This window comes from Neomonachus schauinslandi, chromosome 4, assembly GCF_002201575.2.
Source record: "Neomonachus schauinslandi chromosome 4, ASM220157v2, whole genome shotgun sequence".
Classification (NCBI taxonomy): domain Eukaryota; kingdom Metazoa; phylum Chordata; class Mammalia; order Carnivora; family Phocidae; genus Neomonachus; species Neomonachus schauinslandi.
The window spans coordinates 39404212-39430619 of NC_058406.1; the positions used below are offsets into that span (position 1 = coordinate 39404212).

The 26408-nt window shown below is 35.7% G+C and overlaps 1 protein-coding gene across 3 annotated transcripts in view; it reads right to left on the minus strand.

Annotated features, from left to right (window-relative positions):
- FAF1 (Fas associated factor 1) overlaps positions 1-26408 on the minus strand; it is a 500302-nt gene that overhangs the window by 228885 nt on the left and 245009 nt on the right. For all 3 annotated transcript variants that reach the window (XM_021684282.2, XM_044914506.1, XM_044914505.1), the window contains exon 7: positions 9533-9638. In XM_021684282.2, coding sequence (XP_021539957.1) covers positions 9533-9638 — 106 coding nt within the window. The remainder of the gene's footprint in view (positions 1-9532; positions 9639-26408) is intronic.

The following is a 26408-nucleotide window of genomic DNA, read 5'->3' on the forward strand; positions in this document are numbered from 1 at the left end:
AGGATACTTAATCCTAAATATCACCCCCCCACACACACACACATACAAATTTGAGCCCCCATTGTCCTTTGTACAGTCTTTATTTTAGAGGGAGAAAGTATTTTCGTGGATGCCCACAGTCATGTCAAAAGCTTAACTAGGAGGTTCCTCTTTCACCTTCTTCTGGAATTGGTCAAATCATATTTATGTCTTCACTGTTTGTTTTTTTTTTTTTAAGTCTCTAAACATCTGGCTTTTATTCTTATGTCTTCAATTACTTTTAATTTGTGGGCACTTGACTTTTCTAGCATAAAGTTTCAAGGAAATTATTCCATAATCAATGTACAGAATAGCTGTAGCCAAAAAGGAAAAAATTCCTTCCTTGACTTCATCTACCTGGATACATACCATACCTCTGGACATCACAGGCTAAAACTGCTGGCATTTAAAAAATTCTATTTTGTACTCTAAGTGCAAATCTAATTTGTTTTCCACTGTCACTCATAGGACTTTCCTAGCACTACTCTTTTCCAAAGTTCCTTCTTTCCTCAATTCCTTCATCCCTTTCCATCAAGTGCTCATGTTCAGTATTATTTCTCCCCCTGTTCCCCCTCCACCCCCATGCATAAGCTGTAAAATAGATGTAAAGCTTGGTGTAAGTCCAAAAATTTTATGATCAAAATACATACTTAGCAAATTGTTTGGCTAAATCTTTCATGTATGATGAAAGATTATTACCACAATTCATTAGCAAATTATAGACTTTGAAATGTAGGCAGACAAATATTTGGCCCTGTATCAATCAATTTGGACCAGCTGGGTAGAAATTCACACAATCCCAGGAAACCCGGGAAGTGAGGTGCTCTTTCATTTTTCATTCACTTGAAACATTAAAGAAAAATTATCATTCTATAAAAATGTCCACTTCTCAAGATTTTAGCAGAGCCATTTTAGATTGAGTTTTATTTTCAGTCAATTACTACTTTAGTGACCAATAAACTGATCATTTTTCTTATAATCAAATGTGGAAGAATAGTGCCTGTGTATACATAGGCACCATAGTATTTGATACCCCAGTTTAAAAGCTTAATATTTAAAAATGGTTCTGTTGCCCTAAAAAGGGGAAGGATATACTTCTACATACACTAAATCAGTTTGTAAACAAATTTTGCAGTTATTCACAATAAATATCATTAACATTCCTTCTCTGAGCCTCTCTAGCCTAGTAAGGTGACCCTGTACAAAGATTCTCATTGATCCTATGTCTGTCTGTTTTGGTTAAGCTACAAGGCCGTATATGGGGACAGCTGCACTTTGGGAGCAACTTAAAACAAATTTCATCTTAGTGGCATCTAATCCAGTGCTTGGTACAAGACGCATGGAAAAGTCAGTGTCAAAATTAAACAATGCCGGCTTTGCAACGAACAGATGCTTTTGCCTTGCAGCTGTAAAAACCTTAGAACAATCCAGTACTCTACTGTCTGGTCACGCAATGACCACAAAGCAAGGAATACATTTTGTCATTTATAAAAAATGTTTGTTACAAGCTTTTAAAGTCTTTTTTCTTTTAAAAATCGTTTTTTTAAAAAAAAAGAATGTATTGAGGGTAATAATAAGGTATTATAGCTCTAAACCAAGCTATAGAATCTTTTTAAAGTTTTATTTTCCATACTAAATATGTTTGAAAAAGAACTCCTTGACTAGATGGTATTAAGTCATACACGAGACACATTAGACAAAAGAAAAATGATCATAAACAGATGTTTAAGGGGTTACGGACAAATAATCTTTGGTATATAAGGATAAACATATAAATAATTTTCAACATGCAGGCCTTAATATACCTTGACTCAATCTAGGTTATGTTTATGAGCACCTTATATTCACTTACCCACCCTTTGATTTACTTCTTTCTCGCTCTTTTTTTTTTTTTTCTGGGATTGGTTTGGGAGAAGAATGAGGTCATTATTCTTATTTTATGGCTGGAGGATATTTAAATGTTAAAATATTTCTCAGCTTAAGTAACATGGTACCCACCAAGTCTATAAACAAAAACTGTAGCCTTTTCCAACCCTTTCCCTACAGGAGAGAAACTTGTCTCTGGCATTCAGGAATCTAGGGGTTAATATTTTAATACTGAAATAAACTCTTCTTCATGAGGAGAAAGGCTCCAACTACTGTGCCTATGAAACCAAAGAATCAGAGCCACCTAAGTTAGTGACTGCATGGTCATGGTCAAACCATATCTGCTAATTGAAGTTTTAGATTTAAAGATAGCTTTTTATGGTACCTACAAGAAAGAGAATCTAGTAGTCTTACCTTCATTTTTAGTCCACTGCAAAAAATTTTTCAGTAAGTTTTCCTAATCATTCATATTTTTTCTAGAAATCCTTTTCTCCCAAAGGATATCAATTCATTAACACCTCATTGCTTATAAATTTCATTATATGTTTTGTTGGTTGAAGGTTTGGGGATTCCCCCTATATTCTTCCCCACCTCAAAACTTGTATTTCAATGAATGAAGTCCTAAAGTAATGACATTAATAGGAAATGAATCAAATTTTATTTTAAATATTAAAGAAGGCATGCTACTATTAAGTCTTTGAAAAATAAAACCCAAATGTTTTTGTAGTTGTTTTTACATTTCTACATTTTATTTCCTAAGAATGTGATTAACATATATTGATATGTAAAACATTATTAGTGCTTCATGCTTTTTAAAGTATAAATTCTAGACATTCATTTAAAGAGATAGGCCAAACTTAGAAAAAGTCTTCTCTATGAATTGTTTACAATTATCTTTAAGTTATATATTATTGGCATGATTTTGTTGTATTCTTTGCTAGTAACTATAATAAAAATGCACTTGAATTAGTGTCAGTATGACATCAAACAAAGGTAGACCATGCAACAAAAATGTATCACGAGTATTAAACTTAAAAGTATAAAAACATACAAATTGACATGTCCTAGATGTAATCCCTTGTATCTTATCTAACCCACATAGCTTAGAATTCATTATTTTACAGTGTCAGTATTCCAAATTACAATTGTACGTAAACAGCTTTAAAGATAATTATAAATCTGCACAATCTGGGCTAGCTAATTTTCTTGTTGTGTCATAATAACTTTGGTTAATAATTAGAATTATCCTAACAAGAACTATGTGAGAATATTTTGTTTGGAAGTGTATTCCAATTTCAGGTTATTAATTATACAATTCCATTCACATTTAATGGACTTTAATATACTACATATTTTTATGGGACCGTGTAGAAATTTGCAAAAATGGTTGGCTCAAATAAATGGCTCTCCATTAAGTGAATTTTATCCCTTTGGGTTCACTCAATAACAGCAATATATTTTTAAAGTATATATTTTACTCAAAAAATACATAAGTAAGTCACAAACCAAAAGCTAACAGATGTGTGACTTCTAATTAGTTATAATAATCTCTGCTTCAATGCCATTAGAATGAGCCTTTCTTTTCTTTTGAAAACTAAAAAAGCTTTCCTTTGAATTTTAAACTGTCAGGGTGCTTCAAAGTCAATGTACAAAATCTGCTTTGATTAAAATTTTAGACATCTACAGTGATAACTTTATGAAAGGAAAATATTAAATTATAATTATCCTAAACAGACACAGTCTTGTGAAACTAACCCTACATTCATGTTAAAACACAAAGAGTTGAATATAATGAATTTGATTCATCCTCGGACACAAAGCTTCACCACAGTAAACTCAGTCAACTGTTGCTCTTGCGCCTATATTCATGGTGCTTAAATAGCGCACTTTAAAACAAAAAAAACTCCAATTGGCTTTTCATATATCCACCCTCCCCAAAAATAACGCACTTGAAAAACTCAAATGATATGAAAGGCTTCAAGGCCTCTTTTCTCCCTTTCATAGCCCTTTTTTTTATTTCTGTTTGCAGTAATCTGCCTTTCTCTTTCTCTTTCTCATTGCTACAGAGCAAGCGAGGAGGCTCAGAGCTTTGAAAAGGGGGCTCAGTGTGTAATGGGTCCACTAGAATTAATTTACTTGCACCAAATCCATTGAGCACAGAAGGGTTTTTTTCCCCCTCTCTCTCTCTGTCTCTCTCTCTTCTCCAATCATTTGGAGTCGAACGCAGCCCCCAGCCTTTGTAATTCTAGTAAAGCACTTAAAGTGCACAGTAGGTGTTCATGAGGACCATCTGGTCAAAAGCAAAACAAGCTGCTGATTTTGCCTTTGAATAGAATGAAGCAAGTGTGAATTAGTCTCTTCAATTAGCACTATTACAACCTGTCAAGTGCATATTGTAAAACAGGATTATTACAGTATTGGTCACCAGTGCAATTATTTACTCTCTGCCTTTTCTTGCATATAAAAATGTCTTATGTTTATTAGTTTCTGATAACTGAACATAATTTCTCTTAACCCAGACATTTCAAAACTACCAACACACAAATCACAGATTATGAAACATGGTCAGCTAAGCAGATGTTAGGATACACATATCTTAAGTAACAAAGGACCAAAGCATTGCCCTTAATTCTTAACAAAATTTCATTGTTTCTATCCTCTTGAAAAGTAGGTGAAGAAATACTTACATGGGCTTAAAAAAAAAAATTTCCCAGAGAGATTATTCTAAAATACTTTTGGGGAGAGAAAAAGACTTGTCAGTTCCAAATGGCTGCATTGTAAATATTACTTAAACTTATTTCCTAAGGGGATGATTTACTAGGAATAACAGGTAACCTCAATATTTATAAAATGATCATTAGCAATTTGTTCACTTAAAGTGGTATGACTTCAACAGATTATAAATTTCAACTTGAAACTAATAATATACACGCATATTTAAAAGAAACTCATAATGTCCTTTTCTCAAAGCTGAATAAAGGCTTGAATTCATTGCCCGATTGCTTAAGAAATTATATCGCTTTCATTCTTGCTAAGATGTCATTGGTGACTTCAAATTTTAAAAAATCAAACTATGATACATGCTAATTAAAATGGATTCATTCTAATTGAGTTTATATATGCCGTTTATCTTGAAGTAAATTTATAAACCACTTAAACTTTTAATTAAATAAGCACACAATTTAATTTACCCTCTTGCATATGCACATTCTCAGCTAGTCTACTCTTCAGTTCTGTGCCAGCACCCCCGCCCTCTCTAAACTGGAAAACAAACAAACAAAAAAACAAAACAAAACAAACAAAAAAACAACTATACCTAAAACATTTACAGAACGGGCATGTTAGTTAAGTAGTTATGGTCAACCCAATACCAGAAAATTGCTTATTAGTACAATCTCTAAAAAACTACATATTTAATACTGTTAATGATCTCTAGCATCAAAGGAGAAGAGTTTGAAATATACGTTAATCAAGCAAGTTCAGAAAGTAGCAAATAGAAAAATAGGCACAAAACCCAACCCAAGTTTCAAATTTGCAGAATCAGAACTAGCCTCATGATTTCACAATTATTTAGCCAAGATTATTTTTAAAGACTGGTATGATTTATATATTTAGTTCACTTCTTGTTGCTAATTCAAACTACTGGCTTCTCACTTGACAATCACTAATATTAGTAGTGAAATGTTTTACTATTTTATGTAAGCTATATCTTTACAGGTCATCAATTTTCCCCTTTCATTCCCCTTAAGAGCTAAATCAACATTAATAAGAACAGTGAGAATTCTAGGGTAAAGTAAAACTTGGAAGAGAATTTAAATAATTCCAATAGCTATTTATCATGCTTCTCCCTATAACAGATAGATAAGTAATACTCCATGATTCCATGCCAAAAATAGTTTTCTTATTATTGTTTTTCTGGGTCATGTGTGTATTCCTTAAGTTTGTATGACATCGGCAAAGAAAAGTGGGTATTCTGCCTAATAGAAGCTTTTGCAATAGTAATATAGACAACAAAGAATTGGTTTCCAAGAAAAGTTGGCTTGATTTCAGGGATTTCATATCCTTTTCCACACCTGGGTTTAGGATTTGCACTAGGCAAATCAATCTTTTTTCCCTTAATTTAACCAATCCCAAGTGCATTTGTAATCACAGATTTTAATAGTGTTAGACAGTATTACGAGAATCTGTATAATTGTTTAAAAATCTGAATTCTCAGTGTAGAAAATTCATTAAAATAAGGTAAGCTTGTTTAAATTTTCAAAGAAATTCACTGTTTTAAAGTGTGGCAAGTAGCTACTTCAGGACCCAAAAAGGTGGAAAGATGACTGTCACAAAGTAATTGTCATATTATCTGATAATTTCATAAACGATTTGTTGAAATGGAAAAAGAGAAAGGATTTTTATTCTAGGACTACTTGCAACTTTCCACACTGACCTTTTTATACTATCATTGCCTTTTACTCAAGTAGAAGGATAATGGGATGATTTGTAAAGAGTTTAAAAAAAACCCTCAATATCTAACTAGCTTAAATTAAAATCTAGAGCACCCAAAGGACATAAGTCATGCATTGTGAGGCAAGAGACCACAGAGCCAGAATGAACAAACACTTGCACAACTACGGTTTATCACCACTAACTTGCATGAACATATGGTCACTGAAGAGTTTATTTGAAATTCAAACTGCATCTAAGTTCTATTTTCTAATTCAGTATTTTAAAAAATGTATTTTGTCTAAATAAAGTTGAAATCACAGTGCCTTTTCAGCACTATTTCATTTAATACAAATTTGTCTCCGGGGGGAAAAATATTACAAAAGCTTTTTTTTTATATATGCAAGGCTTTCAAAATTTAAAAACAGCAAAAAATGGGCTGTTTTTTCACCTATAACAAAAATAATACACTCCTACCCTGGAAAAAAATCAGGTGTTTTTTTCTTCCTTTCTCTCATATATTGGTCAGAATTCATTCTTGGAACTATTAAACAACACTGAAAAGAGATTTCTGAAACTGATGACAGAAATTAATTTATAATTTAAGATATGTGGCATCATTAAGCTTCCATATTAATAGCAAAAATTCTAACATTTATCAAACCATACTGCAAAATCATATTGACATTGTATTTTTATTGTGTTGCAAACTGACTTTCAATCACACAACAAAAAAGGACATACTTAAGTGTCACTGTGGGTTGCATGGCTGTAGCATAAGAGCAACTATTCCTCCCGAACCAGCCCCAAGCCCCCAAATATTCCATAAGTTGAAGAAAAAAAGTCTTAGAACTAGGCCTACAGAGTGTGATCCTAGGCCCAGAGACTATAATCCTATATTCTTTTTTACTAAATTGTACAGAATAAAGGAGTTTCCATGTACCTGTCTACTCACAAAAAGCACTGATACTAGAAATTGCGTTTATTTTGTCCTGGCACCTAGAATTTCAAAATATTATTTTAAATAAACTTAAAAGGGGGGGGGAGAAAAAAGAAAAAGAAGAAACCAAACTCTTGTGAAGAAATACACAAGAATATCTGTCTTTGCAAAAATATTTCTGGGACATTTTTCATTTAGAAAATGGTATGAAAAAGGTTTACTGTTTTCAAGTCCTTGAAGCTTAAAATATATTGGATAATCTAAATAGCAGGCCATGGAGGACAGTTTCAGCCAACTGTGGCGCACAATGGCACATTTACAGAATTTTAAATATTTCTTTTAATAATTGATGTAGTCATTTTGAATCATTCTGCATAGGATATCAGGTGTGAGCAGACTGCATTAACGCTGCTTAAACATTTCAACTTGTCAGTATGGCCAACTCGATTTCGGAAATATTTGCAGTATTTTCCCATCGAAACAGTAATAAAGGCAAAATAAATATATGCCACTACTTTATAATCACCGAACATTAATGAATATTTTATGTCTTTTTAAATCTCCCTGTTTAATTTAAAAGGGTGAAATTAAGTCTCCTCCCTGCAATATGCCAATTATCTGTAAATCAAACAATAACTTGGCCATTATGCTCCTTTTTGTTAATATAAGAGAAGCTAATTTGAAAACACTGAATGACATTTTTAGACTATCAGTTTAATAGTCCTTTCTGCCCTCTTGTGGGAGAAAGTTGAAACACACTTAAACTAGAGAAATGTTAAAAAAAAATGTAAAAAAAAAGGTAAAAAATTCTGGCTATAAAAATTTCAATCAGAAAAAAAATACAGCAGTATATATTTATCCATCAAGCATTGTACTAGTCTTCAATTTAAAAAAGTAAATCAACAACAAAATGAAATTTACTTTGTATTATTTTTGCTTTTCTTGATTAAAATGGAGTTGTTTTGAAACTAAATTTCCTTATTTAATTACATCCAATATGTAATTTAAATTTTACTACCATGAAGTTACCAGAAGAAATCTGCTATAGAGCCATAGTTAAATATTATTTCTAAAGTAAAAGCAACAATGATTCTCCAAGGAATTGAAAATTTAGAGACTAGAACACCCATTATAGAGGTTAAAATGAAATGCCAATTAATACACTTAAAATTCTGGAAAAAAAATCAAATAATTCAAACTTATGATTCAAAGTAGGGGCCAAGAAAAATTTTAAAGATTTTAGTTACTAGTCAACAAACTATTCAAGTGATAAACAGAGAAAATAAACTTTAAACAATGAGCTACTTGTGGCAAATTCAGAAGTTGAAATTCATTGACAAAACATCCAAAAGGAAACCATTAATAGTCTAACCACTACTAAAACAATTCATATACATCTGAAAAATGATTAGGTGAAAACAACTCATTCTTTCAATATGACATTAATAATTATCTTAAACAATGTAGACCAAGAAAAATTTTATGAAATAATCCAAGATTAAGCATAATTATCTTTATAAAAATATCAGTAGACAAACGATTGTTGTCTTCACAATTAACAAACGTAACTGTCATAATCGTCATTTCAGTGTTTCTAAACACAATCCTGTCAAAGCCTTATACATTTTACCCAGATGGAGATAAATTACTGGCTTTTAAGTGGGTGGGGCCACAGGCAAAAAGGTACCTTTTCTCTCTTGGGGGCGGTTCTTTTTTGAAACAGTGGCCCTGGTTGGCCACATTGAAGAAAATATTGACACTATATCTCAGATATTCTAAGCTAAAGACTGACAGTCTCCAACAGCATCTCACGAATATTGCCTAATGTTGGGATTGAGCTACTAAAGAAAAGCCTCCTCAAACTCCTTTTGGAAAAAGGCAGGGTACACATTATAAATAATACATTTGAGAGCAACCTTTCAAATAAAATATAGGCATATTCAAAAATGCATGCTGTCAACAATTTCCAAATTAATATTTTTAACTATTACTATAAAACCGTAAAATACATTATATAACAATGAATTATTTTTAAGCAAGGTTTTAAGTTGACTATTTTAAGAGTTATCAAGAGCTCTCATTTATAACATCTATCTTTCTGGGTCAAGTCATTAAATAGATCTACAGTAATCATTGATGCTCCAGTTAATTAAAATTAAGAACCCAATAATGAAACATAAAGAGAGTTTCCAACTAGAACAGATAAGCCCTCTTTAACAGGGTCAACATTAGCTATAATGAGCTACCTTTATTCCTTAGCTGTGAGACATAACCTACCTCTTGAATGGTACTGCTTCCTGAGAAGTTCAGGTTGTACTCCCGCTGGACTTCTCGGTGGGTGATGATCAGCATGAAGTTTTGATTTAATGACTCCTGCAGGGCACTGAAAGGGTTGAAAGAAAAACAAGGAACTCTGAGATGAACATGTTCTAGCTTGCTTTACAGCTAGCTGCAAAAACCCCAGGAGTACCACAACCTCCACACAGGCATGTCCGGGCCCAATGTTATCATCTTTTCAGCTCCTAAAGGCAAGAGAGCATGCTGAGAGCAACCAAGGGGAGCTAACCTGTTAACTCCTTCTCTACCAAGGTGTTTTTAAACTTCAATTCTAAACACTTTGCATACGTAAGAATTTTCTAGAAGTCATATACTATTGTCTGCATATGTACTTCCTCTAAGAGAACCAAATTTTTTCAATTATATAAAACTCCAAATATGCTAAGATGTATATTCAAAGACTCTGGTTCAAATCCAAGTGAAATAGGTGTTTTAGAAGAACAGAAATATAAAATATTGTTTATCCTCATGAATGCTGTATAAGAATAGAAATATGGTTTCAGTCAAAATTCAGAAAATACTGAAATCTCCAGAACTTTACCTGCTATATCAAAATTCCTTCAAAATATTTGTGCTTTCACTTAGGACTCACGAATACACAGAATTTAGAAATTGGAGAATTCAGAGCAACATTAACCAAAATGTTAGAAATGTGTCAGAACCATGAAGAGTAAATGAAATTAACCACATAAATTAAGAAACATTAGTCATGGTTCCATTTGTTTATGACAATATTAAAAAGCACTATCAACAATGAAAATAAAAATCTGCCACTGTTATGTATGAATAATCTATACTGGCAGCCTTGAGTATAATTGTGCCATGCTTGCAGAATTGGGAAAACAATTTGGGTGTGCTACACAGTTCTGGCCTCCATTACTCCTCCTTTGCTATTCTGTAACTATGCAATAAACATACATGCAGCATAAGATTAGGATTAGGTAGTTAATCTGTCTCTCCCATTGTCTCCCATAGAGTTCTCAGGTTAATTACAGACTAAAAATACCTAGGAAACACCAATATATAGCATGAAATATTATTGATCAAAATCAAAGGAAATAATACCCAACTAAAATAGAGTTTCTTTAGGCAGGAAGCTTTGTCACTATATCCTTAGCGGTTAAGCATAATGCCTGTCACACTGTAGGTAAATATTTATTGAACAATGAACAAATTGTGAATTTCCAGAAGGCAAGAGTCTTATCCATCTTTGTATCTCAGAAAGCAATGTTACTTTCTGGAAAACTACTATGGGGTTAAGATTTTGATGTTGAGTCATGTATTTATCAACATTAAGTCAATGTCTTGCATTATTCCATGTGCTAAGGAAACCAACCCAAATACATAGGTCTGTCCATAAAAAACTTCACAATCCAAGAAGGGTAGACAGATATATAAACAGCCAGAGTAAAATGTAATAGGTACAACTGAGAAAGGGGAAATGGTTAGGGAAAGCTTCAGAGGGGAAGAAAAATATACATTGAAATATGAAGTTAGGTAAGTAGGAGCTTTGTATTTATCATTTGGAAGGCATGAAATTTTTGCTTCGTTTGGGGAAGAAAGAAGGGTGGCACTTTTTAGACAAGGAAATAATAAATGGAAGAACACAGCATGTTCATTCACTCAGTTAACATGTATTTATTGAGCACCTACGTATATTTATGACATTGTTCTAGCTGCTAGGGATACAGTAGTGAACAAGAAAAACATGATCCCTGCTTTCATGAAACTTACATTCCAGTAAAGGAGACAGACAATAACCAAATAAATGAGTAAGTAATTTGAGAGAATACTAAGTGCTGTGAAGTAAATAAAACAGGATTACAATTAAAAAGGTAACAGAGGGGCAGGGTGAAGGGAGTTATTTTCAACAGAATAGTTAGGAAAGGCATCTCTGAGGAAGTGCCATTTAAGTTGAGGCTGCTATGATAAGAAAGAGATAGCAGTAGTCTGATCATGTAGGTCCTTGCAGACCATAGTAAAGAACTTGATATTTATAGTAATTGCAACGGAAAGCCACTGGAGGTTTTACACAGGGAAATAGTTAAGAACTGACTTAACATTTACATGTATACAATATTATTCCGGCTGCTTAGGCTACGGTGAAGAAAGAGTAAAGGCAGGGAGAGCTAGGAGACTTAGGAGGCTAGTCCTGGCAAGAAGTGGTGGTGACTTGGACTAGGGTAGTAGAGGCAAAGAGGGTGAAGTGTTGTCAGGTTCAGGTATCTTTTAGAGGTAGAAGCCAGACAAATTACTAATGGAATGAGAGAAAAACATAACCCCAAGTTTCTGGCCTAAGCAAATGGAAGGATGGAATTGGATTTAACAAGGAAAACTGGGGTAGGAACAGGTTGGGTGGGGAAACTGAGAGTGAAGTTTTGGATATATTAAGTTTAAGATGCCCATTAGATATCCAAAAAGAGGTATCATGTACATCTGTACAGAGGTAAAGGTCAACAAAGACAGCTCAAGAGCAGGAGAGTTCATAGCACACTGACCATATTTAGATTTTGTGGGCAAAAGAAATAACCTAGAGAAATAGGTTGCTTAGAGAAAAGGAGAGAGGCCAGGATGGAGCCCTGGGCATTCCAATCATTTGAAATCAAGCAGAGGAAGAGGAGTCAGAGCAAAGGAGATTGATAAATGGGGAGTGAGATAAGAGAAAGACCAAGAAAGTCTAGTATAAGTAACTGTTTCAGTTAGGAGAGCATGAGTAATTATGCCAAGTGATGCTGAGGCATTAAGTACAGTAAGGTCAGAAAAAATCACAGTGTTCAGGAAATTGTGAAAAGTTCATTATGACCACAATGAAGGGTGTGTGGGAGGAGTGTAATGAGGCCCAAACAGTAGGTTGGGTCAATGTTCAATATCTGTATATTAAATGAATTTGAGGTCAAAAGTGGCAAGTAATGGAAAGTCTACTTGGAATTTCAGGGCCTTTCACAACTATTCTACAAAATTTGGCTTTTGCTCTAAAGCTTGGCTAACTTCTCATGTCAAAAACATCACACTACACTCAATTCAATCTCTGTTCATGTTGTTCTCATCCCCTTTCGCAGCTACCCCACCAACACTGCACAGCTTTCCGGCTACCTCAGGGCCTACCATTTGTATTTATTATAGACTCCCTCTTCTCTGAATTCTTTTATCATATAATTCATTTAATACCTAATTATAGCATATTAGCAATTTAATACTTAATATAGCATATTAGCATTTAATACTTAATATAGCAATTCTGTATGGTTTGCTTTGTTTCATGTGTGGATGTCCTTAATTCAAGACTATAAGCCTTTTGAGGATAAATATCTTATTACTCATCAGTATTTCCCTTGGCAACCAGCATATTCAAAAGTGATTCAATCGAATCCTATACACAATTAAGGAATAGTTTTGCATATTCTGAACTGCATATAACTGCATATTTTTTGAGCTGCATATTCTGAACTGCATATAACTGCATATTTTTTGCCATTTTATTCACAAAATTGTGGTTCAGAAAGGTTAAGTAATTGCCCAAGGTCATGCAGTACAGAAAGATGAACCAAGTTTCTAAACTATATTTCATTCTATGTTCTTTACACATCAGTATCCTATCTCCCAAATGGCTAGGGTGCTTTGGGGATACAAAGATGAATAAGACTCCTGCCTGCTAGGAGTTCACAAGTCATTCATTCTTCCTATAATTATTTGATTCCTATTATTTGTAACGGTCAAGACAGACTATTCACAGAATTTAAAAGAGATGTGAAGATTGTGAAGAAAGGAGACCGTACTCTGGAGTAATGTGAAGAATGGATAGTAATTTGACAAGTAGATATGGAAGATGATTTCAGGCATAGACTAGTTTGAGCAGAGACGGAGACTGGAAAACATAGAGAAAGATGTAGAAAGCAATGAGGAAGAAGTATAAGGAAATGTGAAGAAGGGTTTGTGAAAAAGAAAACTTTAAAAAATTAAAGACCACCATTATGGGGGCTTCACATGCAAGGCTAAGAAGCTCAGAATTCTGTTAAGTCTTATTATATAGATCCTTCTTTATCTTTACATATGGATCTACATATATGTTTAATACTTTCAGTGCTTGCTTTTATGTAATTCCTTAGATATGTTTCTTGATATTGACTGGCAGACTTGTACAATAACTTTGCAAAAAGGTTTGCCAGGACCAGCATTAACGGCCAGACTACTTTAGAAGAACATCACCTTTGGGGCATCTGGGTGGCTCAGATGCCAGTTAAGTGTCTAACTCTTGATTTCAGCTCAGGTCATGATCTCAGGATCTTGAGACTGAGCCCTGTGTCAGGCTCCACACTGGGCGCAGAGGCTGCTTAAGATTCTGTCTCTCCCTCTCTTTCTGCCCCTCTCTCTAAAGAAAAAAAATCACGTTAGTCTAGTTCTACAATTTCTCAATAGTCCTGGCAGAGGGTAAGTTGGCAAGAGAAAATATTTATAGCTTTAAACTGCTCAAAGGTCACAGAGCCAGATTTGAGTCCCTGCTCCACTACTCGCTAGTTGTTTGATTTTGAAAAGTCAATCATACATTCAACATATTTGCTGAATGTACCACATAAGGCCCCATTTTAGGTACTTAATTATTCTGTAAATTCTCAATTTCCTCTTCAGAAAAAGGATAATAATCCTTCATAGAACTATGAAGGTTAAATTTTAGAAAGCCAAGTGGGAATTTTTATTGCATATAAGTTTTAAGGTGGCCTATCATATAAATTACTGAAAACAGAACACTTTTGAAGGGTACCCATACTTTAAAATCTTACAATAAGAATGAAACATTTTTTTGATGCATTGAACATAATTGTATATTATGCCTAATGTTATCCAGACTCACAGCGTTCTTTTTTACACAGGTCTTGCTTGGGGTTGCTATACCAAATTCATGTTCCTTGTAAGAATGGTTCATCTGGAGGAGTAAGCTGAGGGTATTATCTGTGACCTCAGACTCCAGCCTGACTCATTTACTTAGCCATTAACAATGATGGCTAACCTTTAATGAGTGCTACTATGTATCAGGCATTAAGAACTTCATGTCAACTTTATGAAGTTATGATTATCATTTTCCATTTTACAGATGAGAAAACTGATGTTACACTACTTGCCTAATGACACACAGAAAATAAGTAACAGTGACCCAGGTCTAACTCAGGATTTGTCCTCCAGGTACTGGGGAAGGGAACCCAATAAAATCACAGTTCTGTCTTCATTGAGTTTATTGAGAGACTGGGAGACAAGCAAACTTACAACTCATCTTTGGTACTGTTTGCTAAGAACTCTAATACCACTTCTCCCAGGGTGCTATGTAAATAAAAAGGAAGAATAGCTAAATTTAACCACAGAGGCTTTCCACAGAAGCTGGCATGTAAACTGAGTAGTTTTGTTTCTTGGTTTTCTGAGGGGTTTTCCTTTTGGGGGGGGGGATTGAAATGAAATAGGGGTGAAAGCTGTAAAGAATTTACTGTGGTGATTGGCATAATTTGCAAAGAATTGCTAAAATATTATCTAGGCAACTGATTCTAGCTGCAACTTAGCAGAATGAATTGAGTCCTCACCTTTTACTGCACCTAGGAGCAATTTTCTAAGTGTCTTCTAAAGGTTGATTAGGATAGTTAGCCTCAGGTAATCCACCTTCAAGCAGTCTCTCTTTTAAAATGCAAAGTCATTCATGCTACTTCAACTTTTGACCTTTAGAGTAGCTCTGAGGATGACTGCCAACCAAAGTGGGTAGGTGAGAAATACCATGAAATGATTTTTTTTTTTTAATGGCATGTTTTCTCTTCAATTAGAGGGAGAAGGAAAGGTGTAGGCAAATGTACAACCTTTTTAAAAACAGTTTGAATTTTAACCCATAGCAAGAAATGGTTTCAATAGAATATCTATTCTCTCCTCACTGTAAGGTTTTTAATTTTTTATTCTTCATCATGATTTTCCTTTCAGTTAGAACATTTGCATTTACCAACAAGAAGATGATTTTGGGGGTGCCTGGGTGGCTCAGTCGGTTAAGCATCTGCCTTCGGCTCAGGTCATGATCTCAGGGTCCTGGGATGGAGCCCCGAATCGGGCTCCCTGCTCATCAGTGAGTGTGCTTCTCTCTCTCCCTTTGCCCCTCCCCCCCGCTCTTACGTGCTCCCTCTCTCTCTCTCTCTCAAATAAATAAATAAAATCTTAAAAAAACAATGATTTTGTTATTATAAACAGACAAGGGCTGTTAATACTTACCATTACTCTACCTTCAAACTCAGAGTGAAATTAACGTTCAAATTGTAATAAGAATCACATACGTTGTTCCAAGCTTAAAGCTAGTGGCTATGTGCAAAAAATATAATACACTACATGATATTACAATGAACATTAACATTTTTAAGCAATTAGTAGATAAAGTGTTAGATATTTTCATATATACCATCTCATAACTCCCCTAGCCAGTTTCTTCATTTTAAAATTGGTGGGGAATGGTGGGGGGCGGGGGTAGGAGCCTGGGTGGCTCAGTCAGTTGAGCCTCTGACTCTTGATTTCAGCTCAGGTCATGGTCTCGGGGTCACAGAATCAAGCCCCGCACTGGGCTCCACGCTCTGCATAGAGTCTGCTTGGGATTCTCTCTCTCTCCCTCTCCCTCTGTTCCTCCTCCCACTCTCCCCCTCTAAATAAATAAATTAAATAAATAAATAAATAATAAAATATTTACAATTGGGGGGGGGAGAGGATACTAAAGAGGGAATTATAGGAAGGAAGGAAGGAAAAGAAGGCCAGCCACTCCCTTAAAATTCTCAGTATTATAACTAAGCATTAATATTGAAGTCACCAACACAATTCTAGAAATAGTTCTGGTAGAACATCCCTTCTCTGCTTTCTTTTTTGTCCAGAAGTCTTACACTTCTAGTGCCCTTTCATTAACAGAATGTCCACCTCTGCCTGGGGAGATCTTATTCCAATTTAACTATGAATATTTATCAGAAATCAAGAGGTCATCTATAAAATATCTGTCTTCTAATAGGTACCAGTTTCATTTTAATTCACTGGATTAGTTTAACACATTTTATATTCCCCCCTAGCTTTTTTTAATAAGGGAAAAATAATGTATTGCAAATTTTAACACATAGGCCCCAATAAATAAATCTGAAGCTACATACATTTTTATACATGTGGACATAAAAAGCCATAAATTATTAGCCTCTATGGATCAAGTATTGATAAAAGCAACATTATGAAATAAATGTAACAGTCTACTGTCTTGACTGAGTTTATTTCACATCGAGAGAGCACTTTAGTAATTCACTTATGCAGAAAGCACATGGCTATTTAATATGTATGATGCAGTGATTTTTCAAGGTTAACTTAAGGCTGCATTATGGTAGTGAAACAATCATTTGATCATCATGTAACTATATACCTGTTGTTAATTCCTGATTAAGACGAATGGCTTTCTTCCTGCCAAATAGCAGCAGGCCCATTTCACAGGGTAGCACAGTAGTAGGCAGGCTATCCTGAATCAAGGATAGTAACAGTAATTTAAGGATTTCCTTTCCAGCAATCCTTGAATCAGGAATTCCCTCTTAAATTCTTCAGCTAGCAGATTTGGCCAGGCTACACTGGTCTTAATTACCAGTTCCAAGGGAAACACTGTTATAAAAGTATAAATCCATCAAGATTAAACAACCAAACTAGGAAGCACAACAAATTCAGACAGGTTTCAGGGCTCTTATGGACTGAAAGTTTGTGTCCCACCCTTCCTCCCCTATCCCTTGAGCCCGCTAAATTCACAAGCTGAAAGCCTAATCCCCAATGAGATGGTATTTGCAGGTAGGGCCTTTGGAAGGTTAAATTTAGCTAAATCATGAGGGTAGGGCCCATTATGGGATTAGTGTCCTTAAAAGAAGAGGAAGAGAGACCAGAGATTTTTCTCTCTCTGCCAAGTGAGGACACAGCAAGAAGGCAACCATCTACAAGCCAGGAAGAGGGCTCTCACCAAGAACCATATCTGCCAGTACCTTGATCTTGAGCTTCCCAGCCTCAGAACTGTGAGAAATAATGTCTGTTGTTTAAGCCACCCAGTCTATGGTATTTTGTTATAGCAGCCTGAGTTGACTAATGTAAGGGCTTTTAGAGTTTCTGTATTCATAGCACCATGTAAACAACTGCTATCAGTTGTGCATAAGCTTCTAAATGGCTGTTAATCATACACACACACACACACACACACACATCCAAATTAGAATCTCACTCATTAAAATCCATGGTAGAAAACATATGTTTTTGTCAAAACTCTTGTAACTGGAAGAAACTTAAGAACTGTGCATTTTTGGTTGGGGTATGGGTTAAAGGGAGTAGGAGATATAGGCTTTCAGTTATAGAATAAGTCACAGAAATAAAAAGCACAGTGTAAGGAATATAGTCAATGATATTGTAATAGCATTGTATGGTGACAGACAGTAGCTACACTTGTGGTGAGCATAGCATAATGTATAAACTTGTGGAATCACTATGTTGTATGCCTGAAACTAATGTAACATTGTGTGTCAACTACACTCAAAAAAATTTTTTAATTGTAAATAAATTTGCAAAAAACAATTGTGCATTTATTGTACGTAAATTATATCTCTATAAAAATGTAAACCATGAAAAGAAATACTTGAACAATCTGATAGCTACCATTCTTGCAATTAAATGGGTCCCATTTTTTATTTTATTTATGTATTTATTTTTTAAGATTTTATTTATTTATTTGACAGAGAGAGACACAGCGAGGGAAGGAACACAGCAAGGGGAGTGAGAGAGGGAGAAGCAGGATTCCCACTGAGCAGGGAGCCCGATGTGGGGCTTGCTCCCAGGACCCTGGGATCATGACCTGAGTCAAAGGCAGACACTTAACAACTAAGCCACCCAGGTACCCTGGGTCCTTTTTTTTTTTTTTTAAAGATTTTATTTATTTATTTATTTGAGATAGAGAGAGAGAATGACACAGTAAGGGGGGGGGGCGGGGCTCAATTCCAGGACCCCGGCCAGGATCATGACCTGAGCCACGCAGACACCCTGGGTCCCATATTTTTAACTTCAAAAATACAACATGCTTTTTAATCAATGTAAATGGAAACCATGGATTTGTTGCCACTGCTAGTTAATACTACTATATTTCCACTGACACATACGGTTTGTTGCCAATGAAATCATACTTCTCAAATCAATGTTGTGTATGTAGTTACAATAAGCAAAGCATCAACACCAATATAGGGATCAAAAATATCTCCTGTTTCAATTCTGCTATGTGTGTATGCTATTTCTTTTCTTGTACTAGATATTTTGAACAAAAATATCAGTAAAAAATAATAGGCTTAGAGGGTTCATTTCCAGTAGATTTTATTTTTTAAATATGACCTGAATTTGAAGCAAAAACAGTAATTTCTTTCAAATTACTGTGAATCTTTATTAGAAAAATGTAAATAATCTTGGAATATGCTATTGAATTTTTCATTAATACTTTATAATTTATATCTTTCCAAAAGGCCCTACAAAATGTTCTTTTTGTTTCTGGGAATATTTTATGATCTACAGTGATCTTTTTATCCTTTCAGATACATCAAGATTTTAAATTAAAAAGCATCACACATGGCAATTTAAATTTCCATTCTAAACTTACAGAGTCATATGAGCTCTTGTCAACAAAAGACCAAATTTACTATAATTATGGATTATTTACACTAAAACAAAATAAGAAATCAATATGTAAATGTAATGTTTGTTGTAGCTAATGCAGCCAGCAATGACAGATTAGGTTCAAATAGCAATCAGTTTGGAAATCTGGCACATATGTAAATGAGCTAGGGACTTGATGTTTACATTTGACTGTATTTCATTCAGGATTTTTAAATTGTCTCAGGAACAGCATAAAAATAAAATGTTAATCTTTCCACTATAAATACAACTTGAGCCCTCATCATAACTGAAACTAGGTCTTGCTCCTGTCCAGCTAAACTAACATATGATACTAATAATTCTGAGCTGCAGATTACATCATTCTTAATTAACACTCTGCTACAGTTGTTAACATCCTCCAAGACACCATGTTATCATCACCACAAGCTCTGTAACAATCTTAAAACCACGTTTAACGAAGGTTAGCCTCTTACTCTGCAGCTACTTTTAATTGCTTTCTTTGCTGGCAAATATGTCTAGATAAACAAACATTTGGTTTCACATAATTCTTAATAACATTTTTCATGATAATTTCAAGTTCAGGTGTCTTTATGTCTATAATTACTGTTTATCAATATAGTGACATATTGCATACAGCAAAATGTATTAACCAAAGTATTTAAGATTAATCAAAATGTGGTAATTAGTGGTGATAGTGATATATTGTGATCCATCAAGTAGTTTATAGCAAAACTGTCAAAACATAATTCTATCCATGTAGACAAAATGGAAGAAAGCAAAAAAAATTACATTTACATATATACTGATTTTTGTTTCATGAATTAGTGACCAAGTTTCTGACTGTTCATTAAATCAACTATAGAGAATACCTGCAATTCTTTTTCAAAGTGTGATGTTAACAAGCTAATCTCAGTAGTCACCAACCCATCAATAGGCAGTAAACTGTATAAATGGGTTTGGTACATCAATCCAATTAGATGTGTTGTGAACTCCATCAATGCTTTAATTGGGGACAAGTTTCTTCTTTCATCCAGGATGCATAACTTCACGGAAATATCCTCTTCTTAAAATGAGCCACTTTTCAGTAACCCCTTATTAAGAAACATTTACCAAACCAGTATTTCCTAATTTACTTCTACAAACTCTAATAATAATAGTCGCTAGAATTAAATTTAAGTTCAACAGCAATCACAATAATGTACTGGAAACATTGCTTATATCCATTTATTCTTGAGAAATAATGAGTTACTCTAAGAATGATATATCAAACTGGTATCAATTATAATGATTATAACACTGGTAAAATATTCCCACAGGTAACTATCCTTTGTAAAAACAATAACAAAAAAGTTATTTTGTAAAGCATTTTGGAAGAAAAATTTAATCGATCCATTAAAAACATTTACTTGAATATATGAAGTTTTCAGAAAACTGTCATGTATAGGCCATTTCTTTCTACCACACTGCTAAAATCTCATGAATACTGATCAATAAAAAGCCACCATGAAGAAGACACACTCACAGAACACCATTTCAAATGACATCTCAGCAAATTATTTAAAGGTTAAAGTCTTTGTGGCTTTTTTCCCCTCATTTGAAAATAAAAATACTTAAAAAAAAAACTCCCCCATTGAAAGCTGTTTGTTTCTTCCTAAAGGAACTGTATCACTTTGTCTTATCTGTCTAAAGGATTTATTGAACATCTACTTTACACATGAACTAGGCTGAAATGAGACTTTATGTTGAGGACCATATTCACTCTGACCTTTTGAGTAGTGCTCAGAGGCACTCTGAGTGGTTTGGAGTTAGTTAAGAGTTCTATGACAGCCAAGTCCTGGCTCATCCATTAACTAGCTCTGTGACCTGCCCAATGCTCACATGTGTTCTTATTTAATCACACTGCCTCTTTCCAAAGCACAAGGAGGCAGAAATTATCAACCTGATCATTCTGGGTGAAGAAGCTAAGGCTTAACAGACCATTTAACTTCTTTCTGTACCTCAGTTTTCCCAACCATAAAATGGGACTGGATTAGAAGGTTGCTTTAACTCCCTCCAAAGAAGATATCCTTGGGCGCCTGGGTGGCTCAGTTGGTTAAGCGACTACCTTCGGCTCAGGTCATGATCCTGGAGTCCCGGGATCGAGTCCCGCATCGGGCTCCCTGCTCGGCAGGGAGTCTGCTTCTCCCTCTGACCCTCCTCCCTCTCATGCTCTCTGTCTCACATAAATAAATAAAATCTTTAAAAAAAAAAAAAAAAGAAGATATCCTTGAGCTTTCCTCTCATTCTAAGACAGAACTCTTACAGGTGTGACTCTTCTTGCACTAAGGGAATATACCAAAAGTGAAAATAGGATACACACCAAAGAGTGAAAAATATTACAAGGAGTAATATTTGTGCAGAGATTGTGAGGTGTTTGGGAAAACAGAAATAGAATGATAGTTATTTGCAGGCATTCTCAGAATGTCCTTCAAATAACTGAATCCCACAAATTCTTTCTTAGTTGGGATAATGGGGGCAGATGAGTGTCTAGAATGGTCTCAGTATAGGGTGGGACAGACTGGAACGAGAAAAAGAAAAAGGCATACTATGTTTATATGAATATCAATACACCTCTTAGCTAGAAACAAGGCTAGGAGCACAGGTGGATACTTACTACCAGAACTGCTGGATGGTTACAAGAAGCTACAGACAGGAGGAATACTTCAGTCCTTCCCTTATCATACCATGCTTAATGGGTGTAGGGAAGCACATATCAAATGTGGAGTTAGAGACCTCAAGGATCCTGCAAACAATGTTTCATCTGCTTTTCTTCAAATTTCTGCCTCTGCTCATAAGGGTACACTATTTCTGCCCATGACACTTCTTCCCACAAAGGAAGTTTTAATGAGAACAGTTGTAGCATTTTTCCCTATTCTACACTTGTTTCTCCCAGAGGAAGAGAAGAGACTATTGGAATTATTCACAAGGTCACATTGTACTAGGTTAGGTTTCACAGAAGGCAGGGACTAAACCCCAGCAGCTTCTCTTTCACTTCTTATGCCCAAGTGCACTGAATTCCCTCCTACTTCTTACCCTCTGTGGTAGACAGACCTGAACAAAGCTTGCCATGAGCTCTCTAAGCTGTCAATCCTACTGTAAATGGGTTGGTGAGGCAGGGCTATTGCACCAGGCCATCAGGCTCTAAAGACCCAGTCTTAACTCCTTCTATAGGCTACCTAAGTATGTAGTTCCTAAGATTTAGATCTGGAGTGAAAGGTAAAAGACTCCACTTAGGATTCAAGTACAAACCACATGTTCACTTTGTGAAAGGGGCTCAGGGGATGAAAAGGGCAGAATTCTAGGTGGGTCATTATGGTCTCAGGATCCCAGCAGAGAGAACGAACAGGGGTGCTTGAACAGGTAGAGTGCCCAAGCAATGGAGAGGGGAAACTAGTTATGGTCAGCGACTCCAGGAGGGGACTCTCAGCTTGTGTCGCCATAAACGGCGAGCCGGCTAGGTGACGGCTCTCTACCTGAGCACCATGAAAAGGACTGGAATGTGTGGGCTATTTACTATCCCCTGGGAGGGGTGAAACGGCTGCACTCACAACTGGGCAACAGCTCTCAGGGTGGTGGCAGCCCCAGAAAGGACAGTATAGCGACACCCAGCCATGGCCTGGGAGCAGTGGAGTGGGGTACATGCACAAGCCCGCAACCCCTCTCAGTCCCAAGGCACACAAAGGGCAGTGACATGCACTGGTCCCTCAGACTCCCCCTAGGAGGATTACAGTGGGCATACACCACAAGAGTGTGCAGAGTTTGGCACACACAAAGGGGAAGACTGTTTGTTCCTTATTGAAGAGGGGGGACCTCGATCTTTTGGCTCTGGGCCAGAGGTCGGGGCATGGCCATTTTTATTCTGATCCTCTAAAGAGGTGTGGAAAACCTTCAGGGAACAAAAACCACATAGAGGACCAGCTTACACTGAGCCCAGCCCCCTGGCAAGGGGCAGTACAACTCTGCCCAGGCAAAGATACCTGAGAAGCAGCACAACAGGCCCCTCCCCCAGGAAGACAATCTGGAATATTAAGTGCAAACTAGGTTACCTATCCCACAAGACTGTAAAACTCCAGCACCAGGGGAAAATAATATATTGAGTTTGAGGTTTTTCCTCATAATTCAGTTATATTTCAGTCTAAAATTTTCCATTTCTTTATTTTACCTTTTTCCCGTTTCAGCTAGTTTCTTATTTTACCAAGTTATGTTTTTAAGTTGCTTTGTAACTTTTATTTTTCACATCTACATTTAATAGATATAGGCTTCATTTCAGTCCTTTTTACACTCTATTCAATTTTATTTTTATATATAGGTAAGTTTTGCTTTCCTTGCAATTTTGGGAAGTAGTGTCTTATAACACATAGACCAAAATTCACTCAGGAACAAGTGATGGACAAACAAGCTTTGTCCATCCTGTGAGATTATACTCTCTCCCCACGAACCCGCCTTTTTTCCCCCTCTTTTTCTCATTTGTTCTGTTCTGCTTTTTGTTTGCTTTCTGTTTTGGTTTCCAGCTGCCTTGGATTTGTCTAGGGTGTACTCTGCTTGGGTTGGGATTGATATTTTGGACTCTGCTCACTTGCTCACCCATTCTTCTCTGGGCAAAATGACCAGAAGGAGGAATTCACCGCAAAAGAAAGAACCAGAGGTAATGTTCTCTGCCACAGAGCTAATCAATATGGACATAAGTAAGATGTCAGAAATGGAATTCAGGACAGCAATTATTAAGTTAATAGCTGGGCTTAAAAAAGCATAAAAGACAGTAGAGAATCTCTAAGTGCAGAAATGAGATCTAATCAGGCCAAACTTAAAAATGCTATAACTGAGATGCAGTCTAAATTGGATGCTCTAACAGTTAGAGTGAATGAGGCAGAAGAGAGAGTAAGTGATCTAGAAGACAGGCTGATGGAAAGGAAGTAAGTAGAGGAAAGGAGAGACAACTCAGAGCCCATGAAGAAAGGCTTCAAGAATTTAATGATGATTTGAAACAAACAAATGTCAGAATTATTGGTGTGCCTGAAGGGGAGGTGAGACAGTGAGGGCCAGAAGGTATATTTGAGCAAATCAAAGCTGAGAACATCCCTAATCTGGGGAAGGAAACAAGCATTCATGTCCATGAGGCAGAGAGGACCCCGCCCCAAATCAATAAAAATAGATCAACACCCTGACATATAATAGTGAAGCTGGAAAATTTTAGAGTAAAAGAGGCTATCCTGAGAGAAGCTCGAGACAAGAGATTCCTTAAGTACAGAGGAACATCAGACTAACCTCAGACCTATCCACAGAAACCTGGCAGGCCAGAAAGGGCTGGCATAATATATTCAGGGTACTAAATGAGAAGAATATGCAGCCAAGAATTCTTTATCCAGCAAGGCTGTCATTCAGAATGGAAGGAGAGATAAAGAGCTTCCAGGACAGACAGAAAATGAAAGAATATGGGACTACCAAGCCAGCCCTGCAAGAAATATTATGGGGATCCTGTAAGCGGAGAGAGACCCCCAAGAGTAACACAGACCAGAAAGAAACAGAGACAATCTACAGAAATAGGGACTTTACAGGCAATACAATGGCACTAAATTCCTATCTTTCAATAGTTACTCTGATTGTAAATGGGCTAAACGCTCCAATCAAAAGACACAGGGTATCAGATTGGATAAAAAAGCAAGACCTATCCATATGCTGTCTACAAGAGACTCATTTTATTTTATTTTATTTTTATTTTTTTTATTATGTTATTTTAATCACCATACATTACATCATTAGTTTTTGATGTAGTGTTCCATGATTCATTGTTTGCATATAACACCCAGTGCTCCATTCAGTACGTGCCCTCTTTAATACCCATCACCAGGCTAACCCATTCCCCCCAACCAGAACCCTCAGTTTGTTTCTCAGAGTCCATAGTCTCTCACGGTTCGCAAGAGACTCATTTTAGAGACACCTCCACACTGAAACTGAGGGAGTGAAGAACCATTTACCATGCTAATAGACCTCAAAAGAAAGCTAGGGTAGCAATCCTCATATCAGACAAACTAGATTTTAAGTCATAGACTGTAGGAAGAGACGCAGAAGCACACTATATCATACTTAAAGGGTCTACTAAACAAGAGGATCTAACAACTCTAAATATTTATACCCCCAACATGGGAGCAGCCAACTACATAAACCAATTAATAACCAAAGTAAAGAAACACATTAATAATAATGCATTAAGAGTAGAAGACTTCAACACACCACTCACAGCAATGGACAGATCATCTAAGCAGAAGATCAACAAAGAAACAAGGGCTTTGAATGACACACTGGACCAGATGGACTTCACAGTTATATTCAGAATATTCCTAAAACAACAAAATACTCATTCTTCTCAAGTACACATGGAACTTTCTCCAGAACAGATCACATATTGGGTCACAAATCAGGTCTCAACTGGTATCAAAAGATTGAGATTATTCCCCGCATATTTTCAGATCACAATGCTTTGAAACTTGAACTCAGTCACAAGAGAAAATTTGGAAGGAACTCAAACACTTGAAGGTTAAAGAGCATCCTGCTAACGAATGAATCAGTCAACCAGGAAATTAAAGAAGAATTTTAAAAATTCATGGAAACTAATGAGAATGAAAACACATTGGTTCAAAACCTCTGGGATACAGCAAAGGCGGTCCTAAGAGGGAAGGACATTGCAACACCAGCCTCTCTCAAAAAATTAGAAAAAGCCCAAATACACAAGCTAACTTTACATCTAAAGGACCTGGAGAAAGAACAGCAAATAAAGCCTAAACCAAGCAGGAGAATTTCATTTCAATGAGATAGAAACCAGTAGAACTACAGAACATATCAACAACACTAGAAGCTGGTTCTTTGAAAGAATTAATAAGATCGATAAGCCTCGGACCAGACTTACCCAAAAGAAAAGAGAAAGGACCCAAATTAATAAAATCATGAATGAAAGGGGTGAGATCATGACCAACACTAAGGAAATACAGACAATTATAAAAACATATTATGAGCAACTATATGCCAACAAATTAGGCAATTTGGAAGAAATGGATGCATTCCTAGAAACTTATAAACTACCAAAACTGAAACAGGAAGAAACAGAAAATCTGAA